General features: G+C 33.7%; 2 protein-coding genes across 2 annotated transcripts; one reads left to right on the top strand and one right to left on the bottom strand.

Moving 5' to 3' along the window:
- Nucleotides 1-8,298: 8,298 nt before the first annotated feature.
- On the bottom strand, nt 8,299-8,751 carry LOC126721379 (uncharacterized). Its single transcript, XM_050424422.1, has one exon. It carries the CDS (start codon nt 8,749-8,751, stop codon nt 8,299-8,301), a length of 453 nt encoding a protein of 150 aa, XP_050280379.1.
- Nucleotides 8,752-10,429: 1,678 nt separating this feature from the next.
- On the top strand, nt 10,430-23,281 carry LOC126720595 (proteasome subunit alpha type-2-B). The gene is made up of 12 exons (XM_050423198.1): nt 10,430-10,542; nt 11,626-11,689; nt 11,820-11,896; nt 12,738-12,802; nt 13,735-13,781; nt 16,469-16,544; nt 18,351-18,418; nt 20,560-20,629; nt 21,538-21,623; nt 21,882-21,944; nt 22,298-22,363; nt 22,990-23,281. Exons 2-12 carry the CDS (start codon nt 11,649-11,651, stop codon nt 23,036-23,038), a joined length of 708 nt encoding a protein of 235 aa, XP_050279155.1. The 5' UTR covers nt 10,430-10,542; nt 11,626-11,648; the 3' UTR covers nt 23,039-23,281.
- The last annotated feature ends 229 nt before the right edge of the window (nt 23,282-23,510 follow it).

Raw genomic sequence — 23,510 nt, forward strand, 5'->3', positions numbered from 1 at the left:
ATTGTTAAGCCTGTCCAGCAGATGAGTAATTTTTAGGTACTTTCAAAGCATGAAGAATGGTACTCATTCCTTTTATATTTATAGTGAGGTCTACTTATTAAATTCATTATAGGGTCTATCATGAATGTGAGAAGAGGAAGTATCATTTCTCCATACTCTGAGAGTAACTAAAAATTTTCCTAGCTTATTTCTCTTCAAAATTCAAAGGCCAAAATTTCACTTTCTATCCACTTGGAATATCATCCAATTCACATTAATTTACAGCCAGCGGATCTCTCTTTTTTGTTCTTTTAATTATGTTTATATGTTAACACTGAGCTTAAGACTACTATCTTCTATCTTGTAGCCACATTTTGGAGACCTATTAAACTAAACCAAGAGAATTTAGAAACAAAAAATTACGTCACCCTCGACAGAAGATCCTTCAAAATTCATCCTAAAGAGCTACCTGGTCATCCTAAAGAGCTATCTTGGTCATTTCCGTGCGTACTGTTGCCAAATAAGGCAAAAATTTTGCTTATGCATTTACTCTGTAAGTCCCAAGAACTATCAAATCAAATGTATCTTGCCATTGCAAATCTTATAAAACAAATGAGAATCGAACTCTTTATCCATGGGCCTATTACCAAGAGAAGCAACCTTTGGATTTTTCAACCTACAAACTAGTTGTGAATCTTCTTAAGATTGCATCCATTTGCTTATAAAGTTGGTCTGGGAGTTCGAATGTAACCATAGTGGAGGAGTAGAATACCACCCAACTTGACTAAGGTCAGTTTCCGAGGTGAGGGCAGACCTGAGAGGGTCTAACCACCCGACCCTATGCTTTTCAATAATTTTGGGTTTGGCAGCAAGCCATGATCGTAGCCGAGCTTTGGGATAGCGGTGCTAGTCCAGGCCACAAGGCTCAAGCTTGGTATCAACAATAGGGTTCGAGCAACTTAGTATCAAGTCACGAAGGCATTGACTTAGAATCTGTTTGATCACACCAACCTCACTTAAATTTATTTTTTTTGCTTCTAGAGTGGAATTGGTGATTATTTGATTTGTTTTGAAGGTGATATTATTTTATTTTATGATCATTACAAAGAAAATAAATAAAAGAAGATGTAACACTAAAAGTTGCTTTGTGGGTTATTTATATATAACTTTTAGTCTTTATCCTTATCCATTAGGAAAAATGATAAAAGATTAAAACCTATTTGGAATAGAAGTTTAAGTGTTATTGGAATCCTTTAGAGTTCTAGCCTATCTAAATAGATAAACCTTAATTTTAGGTTAATTGGGAAATAAAGGGCCTGTTTGGTATATCAACTTAAACACATGTTTTCAGTTTTTAAATAGCATTATACGTATTTTCACACACTTTTTAATTCACACGTATTTCCAAAAACTAAAAACTGTCGTTTAAACATACGTACTAAACGGGCCCAAAGTTTTGGAAGTATATTTAAACTTTATGGGCTTCTTTGAGACTAAAAAGATAAGTTTTAGTGGGTTTTAAACTCCAGTCCAGGTAGAAAACATATTTAACGTGTAAAGCTGAAGAGAAATCTTAGGGTTTCTTGTGTGAAAGGTAAAGAAAGAGACTGCAAGATTATGAGAAAAAAAATTCTGCATCCATGTGGTCGGTGTGATCAGGTATATCTCTCTCTCTCAAAGATCTGTGGGAATAACCTACGAAACTAGTGTAGTCAATAGATTTGCATGATTATTCCATATGAACTCAAGAATAGGTGTTAAGCCTTTAAATGTATAGTTACTGGAGTTCACGCAAATTTGGAGTGGTGCTGAGTTCATAAACCTTGTAATCTATAATATTGTTTCAAGTTTCAAAAATTCCGTCAGTACATGCATAAGATCATTTGGATGCCATATATATATATATATATATTGGGTTAGTATCATCTACAAGCATATGTTTATTTGGAATTCAACTTGTACAGGGAGAACTTCTAAAAAACATAGATATCTACGTATTCGGCTCATTGGAATTGGAATTGTTTACTAGGTATTGATTTTTGGAGTACTTGATAAAACAATTGAGTACTAAATTAGTCGTAGTTTTAAAATAAGTTGTGAGATACAAATTTTAAGAGTGAAATTTATATTTTCATTGCTACCAGTGCACCCATTCTTATTGAGTTGTCTTGTCCTTATTTAGGTTATGGTTGACATTGATTCAAACAGTTAAAGTAAAGTTTAGTTTAGCGACTAGAGGTAAGTGGATTTCAGAACATGACGTCTCCCAAAACATATATATATATATATATATATATATATAGGGACACGATTTTGGTTGACTCGGTCCTGGATGGTCAGGCCTTGGCCCAAAAGGTCCCACACAATGAATTTTTGTAGAGTGTGGGCTGAAGAACTTGGTTCCAGTTGGCTTAAACGGTTCGTTGCATGGGCTCAGGAGATATAGCAACAAGAATGAAGAAAGTGGATGTGAAGGGGGGAATTTTATTCATGGGCATGCATTCGTACAATGAACCTTTGCTCCTCTATTCCTTCTCTCCTTTTTTCCTCCGTCCCCCTCTCTTGGGGGACTCTTACATATTATATAGACCCTCTTTTATCATCTGAGCCTTATACTTGTTGATCATCCAAACCCCTACTTGAGCACCTGTCCCATCAGACACCCCTACTAGTTATTTGTGAGTTGCGGTGACCAAGGTAGCACTGTTCAGGAGTATTCTCTTCATTAATGCGGCCAGGAGAGTAGCTGTGGTGTATTTAATGCGGTGGTGACAGCCTTTGCTGGGATATTTTGGGTCTCCTTTCTTTTTACGTGCTTGGAGTGAGAGCTACAGTAGTTGGGATGCACCTTTGACTTGGACTTTGGAACGTTCGAGGAGGAATTACTCCTCGGACGTGTCCTCTTTGCTCCAGTGGGCCTGAGCAAGGATTCTGGGCCGCGACGTCTCCTCGGACAGAATGGTCCTCGGACGGGCCCAGGACCCAGCCAACCTACTATTCTGGGCCGGTCCCCACAATATATATTTGCAAAAGTGAAGTTTCAAAATCTTATATCGTTGTCAATGCATTATTTCTTATATGTTTCTTTCAAACTGTATATGTTAATAATGACTCAAAAACTATGAGTACGTTTGGTACACTGAATGTGGATTACAACAGGAATGGTAATCTTTATTACCAGGAATAAAATGTGTTGTAATGGAATAACTAAACCTATTTATTAGTTTGGTTGTGAGTTGTAACATTAGAATAAAACTTATGATCTATTTCTGGAAATATCTCATTCTTATAATTATATTTCCTAGAAAACAATATATTTTAAATTTTAGAGAGATGAGTTATTTTTTGATGATTTTTTATTTCCATAATTGTTAGGTGGATATAGAAAGTTTATTTATTTGGAAATATATTAATGTTATAAATTATTATATCTACTAAGGAATAGCTATTACAACCATTTTAGAGAGGAATAGTTATTCTTCATTTTAAAGAATTCTTATTCATAAGGAACGACTATTCCCTGTAATAAAAACATAATCAAACTATTGAATAGCTAAACTATAGGAATAACTGTTACATTACAGTGCTTATTACAGTCTACCAAACGTGCCCTATATTTTTGAGAAAGTATTCATGATATATGATTTGTATTGACCATATTATAATAAAGTAATAATGTTTTCAAGTGGTCAGCTAGACAGTCTGCAACCTTTGCCAACATAGGGTTAAGTGTTGGTTTTCAGGCGAAGTAGTGTTATTATGGTGTGATGCAGTGTTATCATTTGTCTTTTGGAGCTAGTGTTATTGTTTGCTTTTTAGAGCCAATGTTGCCTCTTTGAGATTATTGTTATTGTTTCCCATGGGAATCACCCACCGAGTGTTTTAGTGTAGTTTATTTCTTGTCTGGTAACTTTTCTAAATTGAACTACTGATTTATTGTTGTTGGCCTTTATAAGTGGAAAAAAAAATTTGTTTATTACTATATTATATTGTTTTTACCTATTTAGTGTATTTTGGCCAACTAAAGTGGTTACTATTTTATTTACTGATTACATAGTTATAATTAAATGTTTTCTTCCTGACAAATAGAAATAGTATAATATGGTAATAAACAATTTTTTTTTCCACTTATAAAGGCCAACAACAATAAATCAATAATTTAGTTTAGAAAGGTTAGCCGACAAGACATAAAATGCAAAAACACTTTTGGGTGATTTCCATGGGAAACAATAACAATAACCTCAAAGAGGTAACACTGGCTTCAAAGAGCAAATGATAACACTGCACCATACCACAATAACACTACTTTGCCCGAAGACCAATACTTAAGCCTGTGTTGGCAAAGGTTGCAGACTGTCTAACTGACCACTAGAAAACATTCTTACCATATGGCAAAGGTTGCAGACTGTCTAACTGACCACTAGAAAACATTCTTACTTTATTACAATTTGGTAATCATATATCATATAATGAATACTTTCTCAAAAATATAGTTTTTGAGTCATTCTTAACATATATAGTTTGAAAGAAACATACAAGAAATAGTAAAATTCAGGTATGTATAAAGCATTGACAATGATAAAAGATTTTGAAACTTCACTTTTGCAAATATGAGTATGTTTATATATATATATATATATATATATACATGTCTTGAGAAATGTCATGTTTAGAAGTCTACTTACCTCTAGTTGCTAAACCAAACTTCACTTCAACTGTTTGAATCAATGTCAACTAGAACCTAAATAAGGACAAGGCAACTCAATAAGAATGGATACCCTAAGTCAGCAATGAAAATATAAATTTCATTCTTAAAATTCTTATATCACAACTTATTCTGAAACTACAACTAATTTAGTACTCAATTGTTTTATCAAGTATTCCAAAAATCAATACCTAGTAAACAATTCCAATGAGCCGAATACGTAGATATCTATGTTATTTAGAAGTTCTCTCAGTACAAGTTGACTTTCCAAATAAACATATGCTTGTTGATGATATTAACCCAATATATATATATATATATATATATGGCATCCAAATAAGTTTATGCATGTACTGACGGAAGTATTTGAAACTAGAAACAATATTATAGATTACGAGGGTCATGAACTTAATTAGCACCACTCCAAAGTTGCACGAAGTCCAGTAACTATACATTTAAAGACTTAACACCTATTCATGAGTTCATATGGAATAATCATGCAAATCTATAGACTACACTAGCTTCGTAGTTTGTTCCCATAGATCTTTGAGTGAGATATATACCTGACCACACGGATGCAGAATTTTTTTCTTGCAATCTCTTTCTCTACCTTTCACGCAAGAAACCCTAAGTTTACTTTTCAGCTTTACACGTTAAATATGTTTCCTATTTGGGCTGGAGTTTAAAATCCACTAAAACTTATCTCTTTAATCTCTAAGAAGCCCATAAAACTTAAATATGCTTCCAAGACTTTAATTCTCAATTAGCCCCAAATAAAGGTTTATCTGTTTAGATAGGTTGGAACTCTAAAACATTCCAATAACACTTAGAGCCCGTTTGGGATAAGCTACAAGCTTCAGCTTATTTGAGTTTTTAGCTTTTTTTTGGTACTATTCATGGGTCTCATTATACTATTCAACTAGCTTTTAACCTTATTTTTTAGACTTTTAGTAAAAAATTTTCAATTTCAGCTAAATAAGCTGTTCCCAAACAGACTTTTAAACTTCTAATTCAAATAGGTTTTAATCCATTATCATTTTTCCTAACTGATAAGAATGAAGACTAAAGGTTTTATATAAATAACCCACAAAGTAACTCTCCATGTTACATCTTCTTTTATTTATTTTCTTTGTAATGATCATAAAACAAAATAAGATCACCTTCTAAACAAATCAAATAAATCACCAATTCCACTCTAGAAGAAAAAAAATTAAATTTAAGTGATGTAGGTGTTACAATCTCCCCCTCTTATAAAATTTTCATCTTCGAAAATTCAAAACATACCCCTAATATTGAAATAACAGGGGATATTTGGATTGCATTTCATTTTTACGCTCCCATGAGGCTTCTTTTGTGGAATGATTCCTCCATAATACTTTGACCAAAGCTATAGTCTTATTACATAGCGCTTGCTCTTTATGATCCTAAATTTGAATTGGAACTTCCTCATAGGACAAGTTCTCTTGAACTTGGAGTGGCTTATAACTCAAAATATGAGAAGGATCAGGGACATACCTTCTCAACATGGATACATGGAATACGCTATGTAACCTTAACATAGCCAGTGGTAAGGCAAGCCGGTAAGCAATAGAACCAACTCATTCCAAAATTTCAAAGGGCCCCACATATCTAGGGCTTAACTTACCCTTCTTACCAAACCTCATAGCTCCTTTCACATTCATTAGTCCAATCAAACTTTGCATTTTTTTTTTTGAGTTAATCGAGTCAAAGGAGTTGTAATACTAGAAAATCCTTCCACAAACCTTCTATAATAACCAGCAAGGCCCAAAAAACTTCTGACCTTACTTACGTTAGTTAAATTAGCCCAATTAAATATTGCTTCAATATTACTAGGCTCCACTATAATTCCATCTCTAGAGATCACATGCCCTAAGAACACCACTTGATTCTACTAGAACTCACACTTCCTCAATTTAGCATACAACTTCTTGTCCCTTAAAATTTGCAAAACATTCCTCAAGTGTTCCTCACACTCTTCTTGGCTTTTAGAGTAAACCAAGATGTCATCAATAAATACAATAACAAACCAATCCAAGTACTTATGAAATACCCTATTCATCAAATCCATAAAAAAAGCTGAAGCATTAGTCAGACCAAAAGGCATCACTAAGAACTCATAATGACCATACCTAATTCAAAAAGCTGTCTTTGGGATGTCATCCTCCTTAACTCTTAATTGATGGTAACCAGATCTCAAGTCAATTTTAGAGAAGACTTGAGTGCCTTGAAGTTGATCAAACAAATCATCAATTCATGGCAAAGTGTACTTTTCTTATGGTTACCTTATTCAACTCCCTATAATCAATGCACAACTGCATACTACCATCCTTCTTCTTAACAAACAATACTAGAGCCCCCCAAGAGGAAGCACTAGGCCGAATAATGCCTTTATCAAGCAAGTCTTGCAATTGCTCCTTCAATTTCTTGAGCTCTGCAAGGGCCATTCTATATGGTACTTTGGAAATTGGGTTGGTACCATGACCTAGGTCAATGGTGAACTCAACTGCCTTGTCAGGAGGTAATCCAAGTAAGTCATCTGAGAACTCATATGGAAACTCTTTCACTACTAGGATGTCTTCAACTTTTAATTCTATTTTATCACCCTTTAAAGCACAAGCAAAGGACCCTTCACAACCTTTCCTAAGCAATTGTCTTGCTTGCATAGCTGAAACCAATAAAGGTGGTTTCACCACACGATCTCCCTCAAAGAAGAATTCTGTTTCTCTAGGAATTCTAAATACCACTTTCTTTCCAAAACACTCTACAGAAGCATGAAAAGTAGATAACCAATCCATTCCGAATATCACATCAAATTCAAACATATCCAACAATATAAGATATGCTTCTAATTCCCTCCCAGAAACTAAAACATTATAAAACTTATAAACTTTATTGGTATTCATTTGTTGTCTAGAAGGTGTAGCAACACACAATTCATAATATAGACTTTTAGGTACCATATTTAGCCTTTGAGTAAATCTATGTGAGATGAAAGCATGTGTTGAACTAGAATCAAATAACACTTGTGCAAGTTGACTAGAAACAAGAAGTGTACTTGAAACCACTGAAGGGGATGCCTCGGCATCTTGTTTAGTCAAAGCAAAAACTCGACCTTGAACCTTGGGTTTTTGTTGGCTCCCATTTGTATTGGTAGTTTGTTAAACTCGCAAATTTGGACAATCCTTGATGAAGTGTCCAGTCTTGCCACATTTAAAACATGCTCCTGACTCTAAATAACATGTTCCACTATGAGCCTTTCCACACCTTGGACAAGTCCTATGTGTCTTCTTGTTTGAATCAGGCACCCCTTGCTTCTTGAATGAACTTTCACTAGACTTTCCCTGAAGAAAATTACTCTGATTTGGCTTCCTCTCCTGATCATTGGCCTTTGAGAGACGATTGCAATTTCTCTTTGCTATGAGAGCTCGATATACCACCTCTGCATATGTTTCCAATTTGAACATGGAAACCGGTCCCTGAATTTCCTCCCTTAAGCCCCTTTCAAAATTCATAGCCTTCCTTGCTTCCGTGTCAACCATGTGTGGAGCAAAGCAGGATAATTCAGCAAATTTCCGCTCATACTTATACATTGATTAAGTACCCTGTGCTATGTGAATGAACTCAACTTCCTTTTGGACCATTAGACTATCGGGAAAATACCTCTTACGAAAGAGCCCAACAAAATGCTGCCAAGTTATAACTTCTCTCCCATGTGTCCTCACCGTGGACTCCCACCATTCCAATGCATCACCTTTGAATACGAAAACAGCAAAGATAACTCGTTGCTTATCTCTAACCTCCATTGCCCTAAAGAGCCTTTCCAGCTCCTTAAGCCAGTTGTCAGCCTCTATTGGATCCTTTGTACCCTTGAAAGGAGGAAGGTCAAGCTTTCTAAACTTCTCCAGAGCACTAGTTGGATTGGTGGCTCCTACTTGATGTTGCACTATATTGATTAAGCCACCAATGACTTCAATAATAGCCTGAAGATTAGTGGTTCCCCTAGCATTCGATTGACCGTTCCTTGTGTTCCTCCTTGGTGAAGCCATTTCTTTAAGCAATACAACAATGTATCATAAGTACATATTTTAAATATCCCTGAAGGTCAAACCAAGCACACAGTTAGTACAACAACCATCCCTACATGCTTTAAAAAAACAATGAAAGGTCAAATAATTCTAACACTAAAATTCCTCATGATCACACTCTTGTTCCAAAATAATCTCAAGATTAAACCTATAAGTCTATAGAATCATAAACCAATGCTTTGATACCATATGTAACGATCTAAGGAAAAACGGTAGTCATATTTGCGCTATACCTCAAAAGGACTAGTCACAATTGAGGTTCCTTGTAGTTATTAATAAAGCCTAGTTCAACCTAGTATATGCCCAATGTGGGACTCATCACACACCCACACATATCACACAATCAATCAAATTAGGGCATCACAGGAGGTATCTAAAACCAATGAGGTACTTCCTTCAGATAAGTCTACCACTATTTTGGAGGAAAGTATTTCAAATACAAATACTCCAACAAATAACAAGAAGGATACGTGCTCTAGGCAACAATTGGTAGGCGAGAAGGATAATTACAACATTCAATCATCTCTTGATATACAAAATAACTATCTTCATTCAACCAAACACCCATCCATAGTTCCTTCTCCGTTAGAGTCTCTTACTCACAAAAAACAAGCTATTAATAGTGATAGCTTGTGTCTTTCTCAACCCTTTGGTGGTGGTACTCTTCCACCCCTTCCTTCCACATCAAAATTTTAAGCCTTAATTGTTGAGGGCTTGGGATCCTAGAGACAGAAGAAGGTCCCAAATAGGGTTTTTTTTTTTTTTTTTTTTTTTTAAGGTCTAAAACTTGACTGGATGTGGATGGTTTTCCTAGATCACATCAGTGGGATTTGATTTTCTTATACCCAACAACAGAGGTGAAGTGTTTGTTGCATCATGTGTTCAAGAAGAGAAAAATGAGGTCATTGTTTGGTAAAAGAATATTCATCTTTTCTCTTTTTCATTGTACAATGTGATTATGTATAAATAAGTCTATTGTTGTTTCTGCTAAAAAAAAAAAAAAAAAATTAGCAATGTGAGTTAGATGAAAAAGATGAGTATGAATTGAATTTTGAAAGTATGTGATTTTTTTTTGGAGAAAAATATAGTAATACTTAAGAGAAATGTTATGTCCATAATACTTTCACAACAAATCTTATGTTGTAGATTATTGTTATTAGTGGGAAAGAAAGTAATTTCAGTGGTGGATTCAAATCAATAAGAGAGATGTTACGTCTATAACATTTATACAATATTTTTATAACAAATCATAAGTGGTTAGTTGTTATTGGTTCAAATTTGAATCCAATATTAATATTACTTTTTTGTCCCAACAATAACAACCAGTAACAACTTACTACTTACGATTTGTTGTAAAAATATTGTGAAAATATTGTGAATATATCATTCTTCAATAAGAAACCTGTAAGAATCTACTAATTAGGATTTGTTATAAATGTGTTGTTAAAATATTGTAAATGTATAACTTCTCAATACTTTAAAAAAAGAAAAAAAAGAAAAAAGAAAAATGAAAAGCACGGAAACACTGAAAAGTATAGCATGCTCTAACCCAAAACGGTGTCGTTTAGATTTATTTATTTATTTTTATTTATTATTATTTTTTTACTTTAAGCTATATATTATATAATTCGGTGTTTGTTCTCTTTGTGCTCTTTATTTTTCACATTCGACAGACTCCTCTGCAAGAAACCTCAACTCTCTCTCTCTCTTTCTCTCACTCTGTGTGAAACGCTCTCGTTTTGAACCATCCAGGTACACATTTGAAATCTCTACTAGAAACCCTAACTAAGATTCTGTTTGGTTGCTCAGAAAACCGACGGAAGAGTTAAGAATTTTTTTTTTTCTCGAAATCGATCTTTATGCCTTTTTTTTTTAGTTGTTTTTAGTTTTCAAATAATGAAAATTTAAGCTTCAAAATTGACTGATTAGGAGAATTTTTTTTTCCTATGATTCAAATTTTTGAACTCGCTTTGTATTGCGTTTTTTCTCCTGCTTTTTTCTTGTGAATCTAACACAGATTTGAACTCTTTGTGTATGTGTGCGCTATATAATGTAAGCTTCGAAGCATGTTTTTGTATATTGTAATGTTATCAGTGGTATATGGCTTTCAATATGTGATGGCTGTGAATCAGTGTAAAAGCATTGAAATTGATTTCATTGCTGAAATAATAAGTTAGATGATTTTATTTATAGAAGAAAATGAATACACTTGGCTCAAGCAGAAATTTTTATGTTCAGTTGGTTCTGAGCTAAACATTAATTGAGAAGCAATGGGAAAAATTGATATTTGTTGATTTTAATGACATTTATAGGTTTTCTAGGGAATCTAACACATACAATGTGTATGGTATAAATTATGATGTAATCAATGGTATGGCTTTCAATAAGTGACGGCTATGACTCAGAATGTAAAAGAATTGAAATTGATTTCGTTGCTCAAATCAAAAGTTAGATTAGTGTTTTTAAAGAAGAAGAAGAAAAAAATCAATTGGCTTGAGCCAATAAGGATTTATGTCTTATAAGATTGACTCTAGCAGAAATTTTACGTTCAAATGGTTCATAACTAAAAACAAATTGAGAAGCAATGGGAAAAAATGATACTTTAATGATTTTAATGATATTATATAGGTTTTCTAGGGTTGAGGGGTTTTGATATTTGTGATGGCCAACCCATTTGAAATTTGGCCATAATAACTTATATCAAGAAGACTGATTGGGGTTCAAGTGATAGCCTAGTGATAGTAGCCTCATTTGTGTGCCTCATGTCTGTGGTTAATTACTATCTACTACTTGTTGAAAAAAAAATTTCACCATTTGTGAGTTCCCTTTTTGCAGGGTTATTTTTTGTCCAAGACATTATGGGGGATAGCCAGTACTCATTTTCTCTCACCACTTTCAGGTTTGGACTTAAAACTGAATGCACAGATGTATGCTAGAATGTACATTCTAAGTTACATGACTTTGTAGCATTATGTGATTCCTTGATTAAATCACCTGATCTTCAATTACCATGTTACATGTTGAAACAGTCCTTCTGGGAAGCTTGTCCAGATTGAACATGCTCTAACAGCTGTGGGATCTGGTCAAACATCTTTAGGAATTAAAGGTAATCTGACAGTGCCTATGCTTTGTTAGTCCTGGGATTCATTTTTCTGTGTTTGGTAAGTTACACATGCACCCCAATTGTTGAACAGGATGGTTAGTTCAATCAATATAAACATAAAAATCAATGGATAATGGAAAATAGTAACAAATTGTGGTATTGTAGTAAAGTAATGGTTTATGATGTGGTATAGTAGATTTGCTCTTCTAATTTGGTTTAATTACTGTTAAAAGTTTTATTATTAGAATAAAGTTAAAATAAATAAGTCATTGCGCTACATTTCTGTTATTTATTTATTTAAAATTTAGGTTCTTGCAGTTTTCCTTTCGTTTGAAAGCTTTTATTATTATTATTATTATTATTTTATTTTATTTTTTGTGAATGATGAAATATTACCTTTTTTTTAAAAGGTTAACAACTTAAGATTGATGCATTATATTCTAGTTTTGATTTACAAAGAAATATAAAAAATCATGAAATACTGAGGATTATTCATTTTATTACTTGTATGTAGAAACTTAAAAAAACTTCTCACTGTAAAGGTTCATGTTTGCTATTTTTTTCTCAAATACACCTATTATCTTATATATTCTCTAATATTCTCGTTCATTACATTAAAAATATGTTTAAAATAAATTATCACATTTCTCTCTATTATCATCTTAAGTGGATAATGTCTGATTTTATTGCCTGCTAGCAGAAACCTTGATCTTAAAAATAATTGCTAGATTGTTTGCATTCTCATGTTATTTTATAGGTTTTAATGTCTTGTGATATCGATAATTTAGCCTTACTTTGTTGTCATTGCTATTGTTATTTACATATGTTCAACTGCTTGTTGCAGCTGCTAATGGTGTTGTCATTGCAACAGAGAAGAAACTACCATCTATCTTAGTTGATGAAACATCTGTGAGTGACATTTTTTTCCCAGTCTATAGAATGCATGTTGTTGGTGCAGAAAAAACTATGTTATGAATGAAACATTCCAAACCTTTCTTTATGTTTTACTAGGAGAGATTCTCTGAGATCTTACATACATGTTTTTATTGCTACATCACCTAAAGGAATTGTATACTAATATAAACATTAGAGCATCCCTGTTCTTTGATCTATTGTACCAGGAGACTTGCACACATTTGAACTCAATTGATGCGGCCATGGAAGATTAATTTGTTACTACTTCGTAAATTTTCCTATTCAAGACTTTTCTTATGGGGCACACGTGAAGTCCAATTGAAATAAAATCCATGTGATTTGAAAGGTCTAATTATGTGTGTCCTAGGATTGAAGCAGGTTTTTCTATTTGAGTTTTTCTTTAACAAGTTATGGTCAATTTTGTATTAAGGACAAAAGTACAATTTCTGTAATCCTTGTGAGAATTATTGTATGTAAATCACCTTCTTTATTGACTAGTGGTAGGATATATTTGGTTGTTTGTACTTACTCTTTTTGGTGTGTCTTGGGTTATGTCTGGTTATGTTATTATGTCAAAGAAGATGATTCAGATGTTTGAATGTTATTAAGGAAACTTTCAGTGTTGTAGGAATTCAAAGATTTGGAAGTTTTATGCACACTTTGTTTTTTGAACTATCTCCTATTTGGAGGGAATGGAATATTTAGTTGACTTTTTTGACCATTTAAGTCTTCTGTTGTAATCTTTAGGAAGCCCTTCCGTTAATAGAATTCTTTAGTACTTATAAAAAAAAATGCCATGAACTACATCTTGTGCATATTATGAGTTTTTTATTTCAGAACTTTGGTGGTGTTTGGTTCTTGGACAACTTCTCCAAGAGTTTTTATGGTATACCAGAGCTGATATTTTAAATTTGCTCGATTTTCAGGTTCAGAAAATTCAATTATTAACACCAAACATTGGAGTTGTTTACAGGTACCATATGACCTTCATGTTTAATTTATTCAATATATATATATATATATATATATATAATGTTATATTACATCCTTTGTGCCATACTGCCTCAGGAATAATGGGATCATGGATTTTTATTGGGGACTACTCATGACTATAGATGCTGCATTTGTGCTGAATACATTTTTTTTTTCTTTTGGCATTTATGTGAAAACAAGCCTTAAAAAGGTTCCTGCCTTAGACTTAATGCTCCTAACTCCATCTTAAAGCCATCACAAAAGAATGCATGCTTCTTACCTTTTAGTTTTAACCCACAGCATTTTATTGATGTAAATTTTTTTCCTCATCATTGGGTATATAATTGCTACAACTGCTACGTCTTTACTGCAGTGGGAATTCCCTACAATTTTGGTATATATATATTTTGATATGTATATTTCCCTTTGTCGTTTGATGTGTGAAATTGATTAATGGAATCATATTTTGATTTTCCCTTTGTATTTTGATGTGTAAAACTGATGAGATAGATGTTCTTTTGAATGAGTACCATATGCACCTTTAAAGAGGTAACTAGAGAGGTTATATGACAGTTTTTAGAAAAGAAATGAGTTTTTCTAAAGTTTATGAAGGTGATTTAAGGATATGTATGACGGAGTTGTGAGTAGCATGAGAACAAGTTGAACATCACAAATGAGTTTTCTTTCATAATTGGTTTGTATCAAGGATCGACATTAAGTATATATCTCACAATATAGGTTTTGGATGAACTTACTAACTTGATTTAAGATAAAGTCTCTTGGCATGTGCTTTTTGTAGATGATAGTTTTAGTGGATGAAAGTAGACGTGGAGTTGATGCTAAGTTGAAGATTTGGAAGGATGCTTTAGAAGGTTGTAGCCTAAGTAGGACTAAAATAGAGTACATGGAGCATATGTCTAGTACAAGTAGAAACCAAGATGAAGGGATTGTAAAACTTGATGGTGAAGAGATACCAAAGATTGAGTGCTTTCAATATCTTGGATCTATAATTCATAAGGGTGGACCATTGTGTGATTGTCGAATACGTAGTAAGTTAAAGGGAAAAATTTATAAGACTGCTTAAAATAAGGCCAGCCATGCTCTATGGTGTTGAATCTTGGATTATTAAGAAACATTTTCATAAAATGAACGTAGTTGAAATGAAAATATTAAGATAAATAAGTGGAACTACAAGGAGAGAAAGGATACTAAATGAAGAAGGTTTTTTTTTGGAAAGATAGGGGCAATTCCTATTGATGAGAAGATGAGGGAGACTTGTTGGAGATGGTTTGGTCATACACCAATGCTGTGTGTGTTGAATCTTGGGCTATTAAGAAACATGTTCATAAAATGAAGTAGTAGAAATGCAAATATTAAGATAAATAAGTGGAACTACCAGGAAAGATAGGATGCTAAATAAAGAAATTTATTTAAAGATGGGTGATTCTTATTGAGGAAAATGAGGGAGACTTGTTGGAGATGGTTTGGTCATACACCAAGGAGTGTGATTAATGTACCAATAAGAAAAACTTATTAGATTCAAATTGAGGGAATGAAAATGAGGTAAGAGGAAAACATAAAATAATATTAGTAAAACTAGAAGCCAAGAGCTTTGTACCTCAATTGGCACCTCTTGGTGTTTCCAATGGAGATGTATAGGTTTCAAATCCCCCTTCCTCCTATTATTAAATTATCAAAAATTATATATATGGGTAAAACTAGAAATAGTGAAAAAGGACGTGTTAAGTTAGAAGGTGAGGGAGTATGATTTTGGATCAGAAAGAATGATGAAAAGTATACATGTAGCTGAATCTAATTAGTATGTTGATGATATATTCTGATATATAGCCAACCCAAAGAGGTGAACCTAATTAATATGTTGAGGATTTATAGCCAATCCAAAGTTTTAGAACTAAGGTTTTGTTGTAGTCTAATTGTGTTAATGCCCTTGGTAATGATATCTGTGTTTGATATAATAAGTAGTTTGAGAAAACATAGAGGATTTTTTTTTTCTTTTATTTGTTAATTAAGAAGTATTTTTCTAGAATTGTGTAACATTTAGGTTAACTTAGAAATATGACCTTGCTAGTTATTTTATTTAGGCTGACAATTTTGATTAGGAATGTTATTTTGTGGAGAACTAGTTGTTATGTCTGAGGATTGTTGTATAATAGGTGATTCCACCATCTCAGCTGTACGCCTTGGGTTACTCATATTAAATATTAGCCTTGGTCATCACGTGAATTCTGAGTAAATGTATTCATCTTTTGTCTCATACTGTGAATTACAATGTAAGTAACTATAGACTATGGAATTTGCCACATTTGCGGGTTTATATTACTATCCAAAGATGTATGTATGCTTATGTTAAGCTTTTGGGGGAAGTCTTAGCATATGATTTTCTTTTTGAAACACTTTTTAAAGAGTCAAAATGGCAAGGATGCCTGCCTTTAAAATAAGATTGTAGCTGATTTACATTGTAATTCTCTTACTATTCTCCTTGCCTCGTTGGAGGAGATATCTCATTTGGCACAATGGCACTTGACAACAAGCTAACCTGTTGGTTGTTGCCATTATCTACATGATTAACCTTTCTATTTGTGTTCATTGTATTGGTTGGACTTATTTTTTCCTCCGCTTCAAACATGGTAAACAATTGAGTTTTAACTAAAATGAACTTTTCTGCAGTGGCATGGGTCCTGACTTTCGAGTTCTGGTACGAAAAAGTAGAAAGCAGGCAGAGCAATACCACCGCTTATACAAAGTATGTGTCAACTTCCTTTGTGTTTTTTTTCATTTTCCTCATCATCCATATCTCTCTCTTTGATATTATTTTGTCACATTATCATTTGGTTTCACTTATAGTGCTAAGTTGTAAAGCTTTGATTAGAGGCTATTGCTCCTTTGTCTCTTTGATTTATACTACATCGTTTATGCTTTTGGCAATGTCATACTTGTAAAAAAATGGTTGTTTACAGTTTTTTGAAAGGAATTTATCGTGGATGAATTTTTTGGTGTCCTGGATAGAGTGATCTGAGTTTAGATTGAAGCAGATAATATTCTGTTGACTGGATTGCAATTGTGTTCCTAAAGACTCATAGTTTAGGAGTCTGTATCCTAGACTGGATTGATCTCGTAGGGTAATCTGCAAATTTCACAACCTTCCAACTTGATCGAAATTGGTTGCCTTCCATTTGAGAAGTACTAGCTGTTTTCTGCATTTAAAATTTTAAGGAATGTGGTGATTGTTTTACATGGTTCTATTGGTGACTGATGATTAATTTGGTTGTTTGGTTGATTTTCTGCCATTCCAGAAGTTGCTCTGAATCATACACTGGTATAATGTTTCTAAAAGCTTCTCTCTATATATATTCATTTTATGTAAATTGTGAAGATAACAAGTAATGGTTCTTGATGTTTTTAACCCAATGACATGTCAGTTCATCATCATCATCAGTCTGTGCATTATGTTGGGGAATAGCATCCAGTTATCTCTCTCTCTCTCTCTCTCTATATATATATATATATATGTAGATATTCATTTTATGTAAATTGTGAGGATGACAAGTTATGGTTCTTGATGTTTTTAACCCAATGACATGTCAGTTCATCATCATCATCATCAATCTGTGCATTATGTTGTGGAATAGTAACCAATTTTATTTTTCTTTGGCATTTATCATTCTGCACACATTGCGACACAATAAAGTTCAAGCTGTATATTAATTATATGCTGTTGTACCTCATGTCTTCATACCATACCATCTGACTTTCTCTTTTCTGTCATTCCGATCTTTCATCTTTTTCTAATAGTGGTTCCATCAAGTTTTATTTACATAGACTTCAATAATATTTCATAAACCTCCATTTTGACCTTTCTTGTTCTGTTAGATGCCACTAGTTGCTAACTAATGTCCGTATTTGGCTTTTAAAACAACCTGGATTACCCTTGCTGGTTTCCTTGGGCTGACATATTTTAAATTACTCGGAAGAATAAGAGAGGACCATCAATTATTTGTGCATCTAGGTTATGATTTTTTAATTAGGGAATCTTAGTTTCCGTCTTCCTATTTTGAGTTAAACTTCACTACTCTTTGATGTGGGGGAGGCCAGAGAGGGGGAATTCATACCTTGGATGACTCCATTGGAGAGACTGGGAAATGCTATTTGACCTAAAGGTCATTGGCTCTTTTGAAATAGAGATTCACATTTTGGCATCTTACTCTGTTTCCATCTCTGAGGTGGCAATGTCTTTGTGTTGTTCTTGTAGTGGCATTCATGATTCACCTCTTTTGGGCATTGTCTTTTCTTGCTCTCTCTTACATGGAGGAACATTAGTTGAATTGATCTTGTTGAACATGCTTTGCGTTAAGTATGACTTCATTTGGATTGAAGTCAATTTAGTTTTGGATTCACTCACTAGCTTGTTTTACTTATGGCATTTTTTTTTTTTTTTTTATTTTTAAATTTTGGATTCCCAACTTAGAAAATCTTTTCTTTTGTTACTTTGTTCATTGAGTGAATTGATTATTTATAAGTTGCTAAGTGATATGTCAATGGAATTTTATAGGAGCCCATCCCTGTTACACAGCTTGTAAGGGAAATTGCTGCTGTTATGCAGGAGTTCACTCAGTCTGGGTAATTATTTCTCTTCTGGAATATGATTTGCTTCTTTCATTTAGTTCATGCCCATTATGAGAAGAGTGGAAGTTTTTTATTTTTATTTTTATTTTTTTGTGGGGGGGGGGGGGTGGTTGAAGTCTGTTGGGTATCATTATGCACCTTCATCATAGGTGATTTGAAAAAAGAAATGTACAGGACACAAGGCTGAGGTTATTGAGATTTGAAAGGATGCAAGTACATCATCTTGCAAATGACTCCAAAACGAGTTTAAAATTCAATGCGAATCTGAATTTTACTTTTCATCTGTTTAGACACCAGTTGTTACCTCAAGTAGCCTCCAACTTGCAGAGAAATTTCTACTCATTTAGGATCAGTTTTGCTTTTCCTAGTACAAAATGTAACTTGGGGCAGATGCCAAGCTCTTGCTAAGTTACTTTGGTCTGGTGGCTTCTGTTGTTCCATGTTGGTCTGTTCAAGGGATATGTAGAAGCCGGATATAACCCCTTTAGTAGATCGTGAGGGGTCTGGTGAAGTTTAGGGAATTGGCATCATAGGTGGTGGCGGCATTTGGGGTATACTACCCTGGGAAGCACGGGTGCGGCTCCAGGGCCGCCGCACCCAACTTGTTTTGACACGCCGATTCACACTCGACGTGCCGATTTGCCACTTTTTTTTTTTTTTTTTTTTTTTTGTCCTCAATTCGCGCCAATTCTAGCCGATTTGGAACCGATTCGCGTTGATTCGGTCCAATTTGGGCCGAAATCCGCCGAAGCTGGCTGAGAAACTGGCCGAAACAGGCCCCGATTCGGTCTGATTCTGTCTGAATAAGAAGAGAAAGAAGAAAGATCTGCTACCAAAAGATTCGTGAGAAAAAAAAAAGGGAAGGAGAAGAAGAAAGATTTGCTACCAAATGATTTGTGAGGAAAGAAGAAAAGAAAAAAGAAAAAAGAAGAAGACGAAGTGGAGATGTGTAGGCTTTCAAATAGAGCCTTGGAATGTGATATTAATAAAGCAATGCATGTGGGTAGTGGTGGGACTTGGCAATGGAGCTTCTTGGAAGCCTCCTTGTTTACAAATATCCCAACATATTTGTTTATTTATAATAAAACCCCCAAATTTGAATATCTTTATTATGATTTTTTTAAAACACTATATTAAATTCAACAATTCATATCATTTAGCTTAATAATAGCCAAATAATTTAGTAATTGTATCAATTTAAATAATTACTTATCATTAAAAAATAATATTATTTTGCAAAATTTACCCCTAAATATTAGCTATAAATATTAAATTGATCCCAAAGGTTTTTTATTCACTATTGCTCTTAAATTGGTATATGTTTACCATTACATGAAAAAATATGCTTAGCAATACATAGAAAATATAAATAAAAATATATTTAATAATTTATTAATAAACGTATTCTGCCGCACTTGCACCCTACTTTTTCAAAAATTGCCGAGTCGCCGCACCACACCTGAACCCGAATCCACACCCGTGCTTCCTAGATACTACCCAAAAACGACGGAAGAGGTGCCCCCATTGGTTGGGTCTGACCAACTGCTTGTTGAGCTTGGCCCGCACTTGTTGGGCTTGATTGTTCACAAATTGCAACCTTATTCTACATACAAAAAGAAGATATGAAGATATCAATAACAGATTTCTAATGAATTACTGAATCATGTTTGCCAAAATTCCTTTTAGTCCTTTTAGAATGATCTTGAATACCCCTATATTGAGTTCCTTGGGACCCTCAGGACTTCCATTTGTTCCATGTTGAGGATAATTTGGTATGTTTGAGAAACTTGAATAATTGAAAATGATCTGCCAAGATTTTCTCTAGATGTGTATTTTCACGAAAAACTTAAAAGATCTTAAAGTTGGTCAAATTAGATTTTGTATCTATTTATGATTGGTAAGTTATGCACCCAATATGTCATGAGTCCATGACCTCATCCTGCGCCTATAACTTATAAGGGGAGGAGGAGCTGCATTGTCATTGGATGAATCAGATTTTGAACCTGACTTTCAATTATAGAGCTTTAATACTAGTGGATGCTTGATTTGTGTAAACTCAACTAAGGAAAGTTTCAAAAGAATCATATTTCATTCCTGTTTTGGAACTCTGATTTTTATTTTTTTGGTTCTGTTAGTGGCGTTCGTCCTTTTGGAGTTTCACTACTGGTTGCTGGGTTTGACGACAAAGGCCCACAATTGTATCAGGTACATCAGTTCTGTCCTAATCTTGTGTTAACCAATTTTCAGATGCCATTGCATTTGAGCTCAAGCTGTTAGAGATTATTAATGTCAGATCTTATTTGGATCTGATTCTTAATCTGTGATGCAACAAATTTTGGGCTTATGAGAACATCTGTGCGCATCTGTAAAAATCCAATTTTTTTGAATAACACCCCATGGCATGTTAAGATCTAGTCTTTTTCAGTCTTCTGACTGTTAGCTATGGATTTTATATTTTATATTTGTGATGCATATGAGCAGGCTTGAATTTTCTTGCTCTGTTTTCCCCAGAACTTTGGTTCCAGTTATATTTATGACACCATATATAATATATGCTATGGCCATGCATTAAATAGTTTGAACTAAACCCAAAACCCAGATTTTGGAGTTCAAAATGATGCTCCTCCAATATGCTTTGGATAAAAAGCATGTTATTTTCTGAGAGCTCCATGGTTGCAGAGAAAAAAAATGTCAAAGTTAAACTTTTGTTCATTTCTATAGAACAGAAGATCAGAAATTAAGGGCTATCTCATCTAACAAATGTCAAAATTTTGAGTTTTTTATGTTTTGAAAAATATACTAAATGTGTGAAGTCATGGATGTGATAATAAATGATGAGCATAAAGAGAACATGTGATCTAACAGTAGGATTGACAAAATATTAATCTCATATAAATGTCTATTTATTGTTAAAGTTTCATGATTTGTATCTTGAACCCATTTCTATTGTTTTTGAAAAAAAAATGTGATAGACTCTGGTTAGGCATTTTAATTGGATTTGCAACAGAGACACAGACGTGGAAGCCTTTTAGAATTTATTCTTTCAAATTACACTTTCCAGTAGAAATTATCATCAACCTTAACATGTTCCTGTTATTTGTCGTTTGCTGTAGGTGGATCCATCAGGTTCATATTTTTCTTGGAAAGCTTCTGCAATGGGGAAAAATGTCTCTAATGCAAAGACATTTCTTGAAAAGAGGTATTAGGTTTGATTCACTTGCCAGCTACGTGTTAGAGAAACTTTTTTCTTCTTTTTTTTTTTTTTTTTTTTTTTGGGGGGGGGGGGGGGTGGGGGGGTTGGTTGGTGGGGGTTAATATATCATTTGTCTCAATTCATACAATGAAATGAATTGAATTAGGGCTCATGTATGTGGAATTCACATGTACTACCCTTTCAACTTTCTTTGCATTGGCCATAATTTCCTCCTATAATATTGTTTACCTGTCCGTCTTACAGGTATACAGATGATATGGAGCTTGATGATGCTGTCCACACTTCAATATTAACCTTGAAGGAAGGGTAGGCATTGTAGCTTAGAGTTCTACTTCTATACTAAAACCACTGTCACAGTACAAATGTGAAGGTTCTCTTTGATGAATGCCAATCAAATGAATCTAAGCATTTTTCTTTAGTTCTTTTTTGTTCTGGTTGATTAATATCCCATTACCTTTCAAAGAGAGTTGCCTAAAATCTATTAAGGGAAGAGGAATTAATTCTCTCTTCTTTCAATATTTTTCATCAAATTCGTGCTTAATATAGCTTCACTGAGGAATCCCTTTCAACAATACTGTGTAGCAATGTATTAACTTTAGCATTATTCCAGATTCTTCTCGTTTAATTCAGCTTGCTAATGATTCTTGTGTCCTGTCTAGGTTTGAGGGACAAATCTCTAGCAAAAACATTGAGATTGGCATAATTGGTACAGACAAAAAGTTCAGGCAAGTTTCCCTGTTCTCTTTTGCATATAACTGCACGTGGTTGTAGGTGGATTTTTCCCCTTTTATTTTTTAATTTTTTTAGGGTGGGGTGGTGGTTTCTTGGTATTTTTTTGTATTTGTTTCTTATCTAAGATCATGGTTGAATAATGCTATGGCATGAATAAGTAAAACAGATCTGATTTTTGTGCTTGGCTTAGTTTTTATCCAAGCCACAGGGGCATGTTTGAACCTGACTCGTTTACATTTGTACAAGCATGAATTTGAAAATTAAAGACCTAACAGAAATGTGAAGATGAAACACTTTGTTTGATATAATATTTTAATTCATAAATGTACTATGGATCTTCATAAATATGAGTTGAATGTTAAAAGTAATCCCAGTTATTTATAACAATGCAGTTTTTGATTTTAAACTTATCACAGAAGTTCATATTTCCATTTGAGTTCTGAATTAAATTCTGTAAACTTTGGCTTTGACCTTCACTATCATATTTCCATTTGAGTTCTGAATTAAATTCTGTAAACTTTGGCTTTGACCTTCACTATCCTAATTCACCCTTTGGTTATAAAGGTACAGAAGTTTGGTTGCTTATGTTTTCTTGTTTACATGATCTAAATTTTGGCAGAGTACTAACACCGGCTGAAATTGATGATTACTTGGCTGAAGTGGAGTAGTTCATTTTCCTTTAATTAAGAAACTGGGGAGAACTTTTATTACAGGGCTATGACTGGTTTGCGTTATACGATTTATACTGGTCCTTGTTACAGCAAAATGCCTTGTTTGTCATGATGATCTGCTTAATTATGTTTGTACACTCTTCCCCCCCTTTCTTCTCTCTCTCTCTCTGGTGCAAGTGGTAGTGGTACTTATTGTATGATTTTGTTGACTTAAATTACTATTTGATATCACTTTAGTAAGTTATCATCTTTTTTATTTTTTTTTAATTTTATTTTTTGCTAAACTGATGGCATATGCATGTGGTCTAATCTCGTTCGTATTTTTTTGTAAGTAAGGGAATAATTTGTTAGAAAGAATGAACGCCCAAAGGACAGAGTCCTTAAATACATACGGACACAAATGAGGTCTGAAAAATGACAATAGAACTTCAAGACACTCCCCCCAATCGAAGTACAATTTAAAAAAAAA

This window comes from Quercus robur, chromosome 4 (genome assembly GCF_932294415.1).
Source record: "Quercus robur chromosome 4, dhQueRobu3.1, whole genome shotgun sequence".
NCBI lineage: Eukaryota > Viridiplantae > Streptophyta > Magnoliopsida > Fagales > Fagaceae > Quercus > Quercus robur.

What these genes read in the sequence shown, in the direction of transcription:
- LOC126720595 (XM_050423198.1), top strand. Translation starts at nt 11,649, where the DNA reads ATGGGGGATAGCCAGTACTCATTTTCTCTCACCACTTTCAG. An exon ending in AAGACATTTCTTGAAAAGAG is followed by an intron (nt 21,624 to 21,881) that starts GTATTAGGTTTG and finishes TCCGTCTTACAG; the next exon opens with GTATACAGATGATATGGAGC. An exon ending in GGTACAGACAAAAAGTTCAG is followed by an intron (nt 22,364 to 22,989) that starts GCAAGTTTCCCT and finishes AAATTTTGGCAG; the next exon opens with AGTACTAACACCGGCTGAAA.
- LOC126721379 (XM_050424422.1), bottom strand. Translation starts at nt 8,751, where the DNA reads ATGGCTTCACCAAGGAGGAACACAAGGAACGGTCAATCGAATGCTAGG.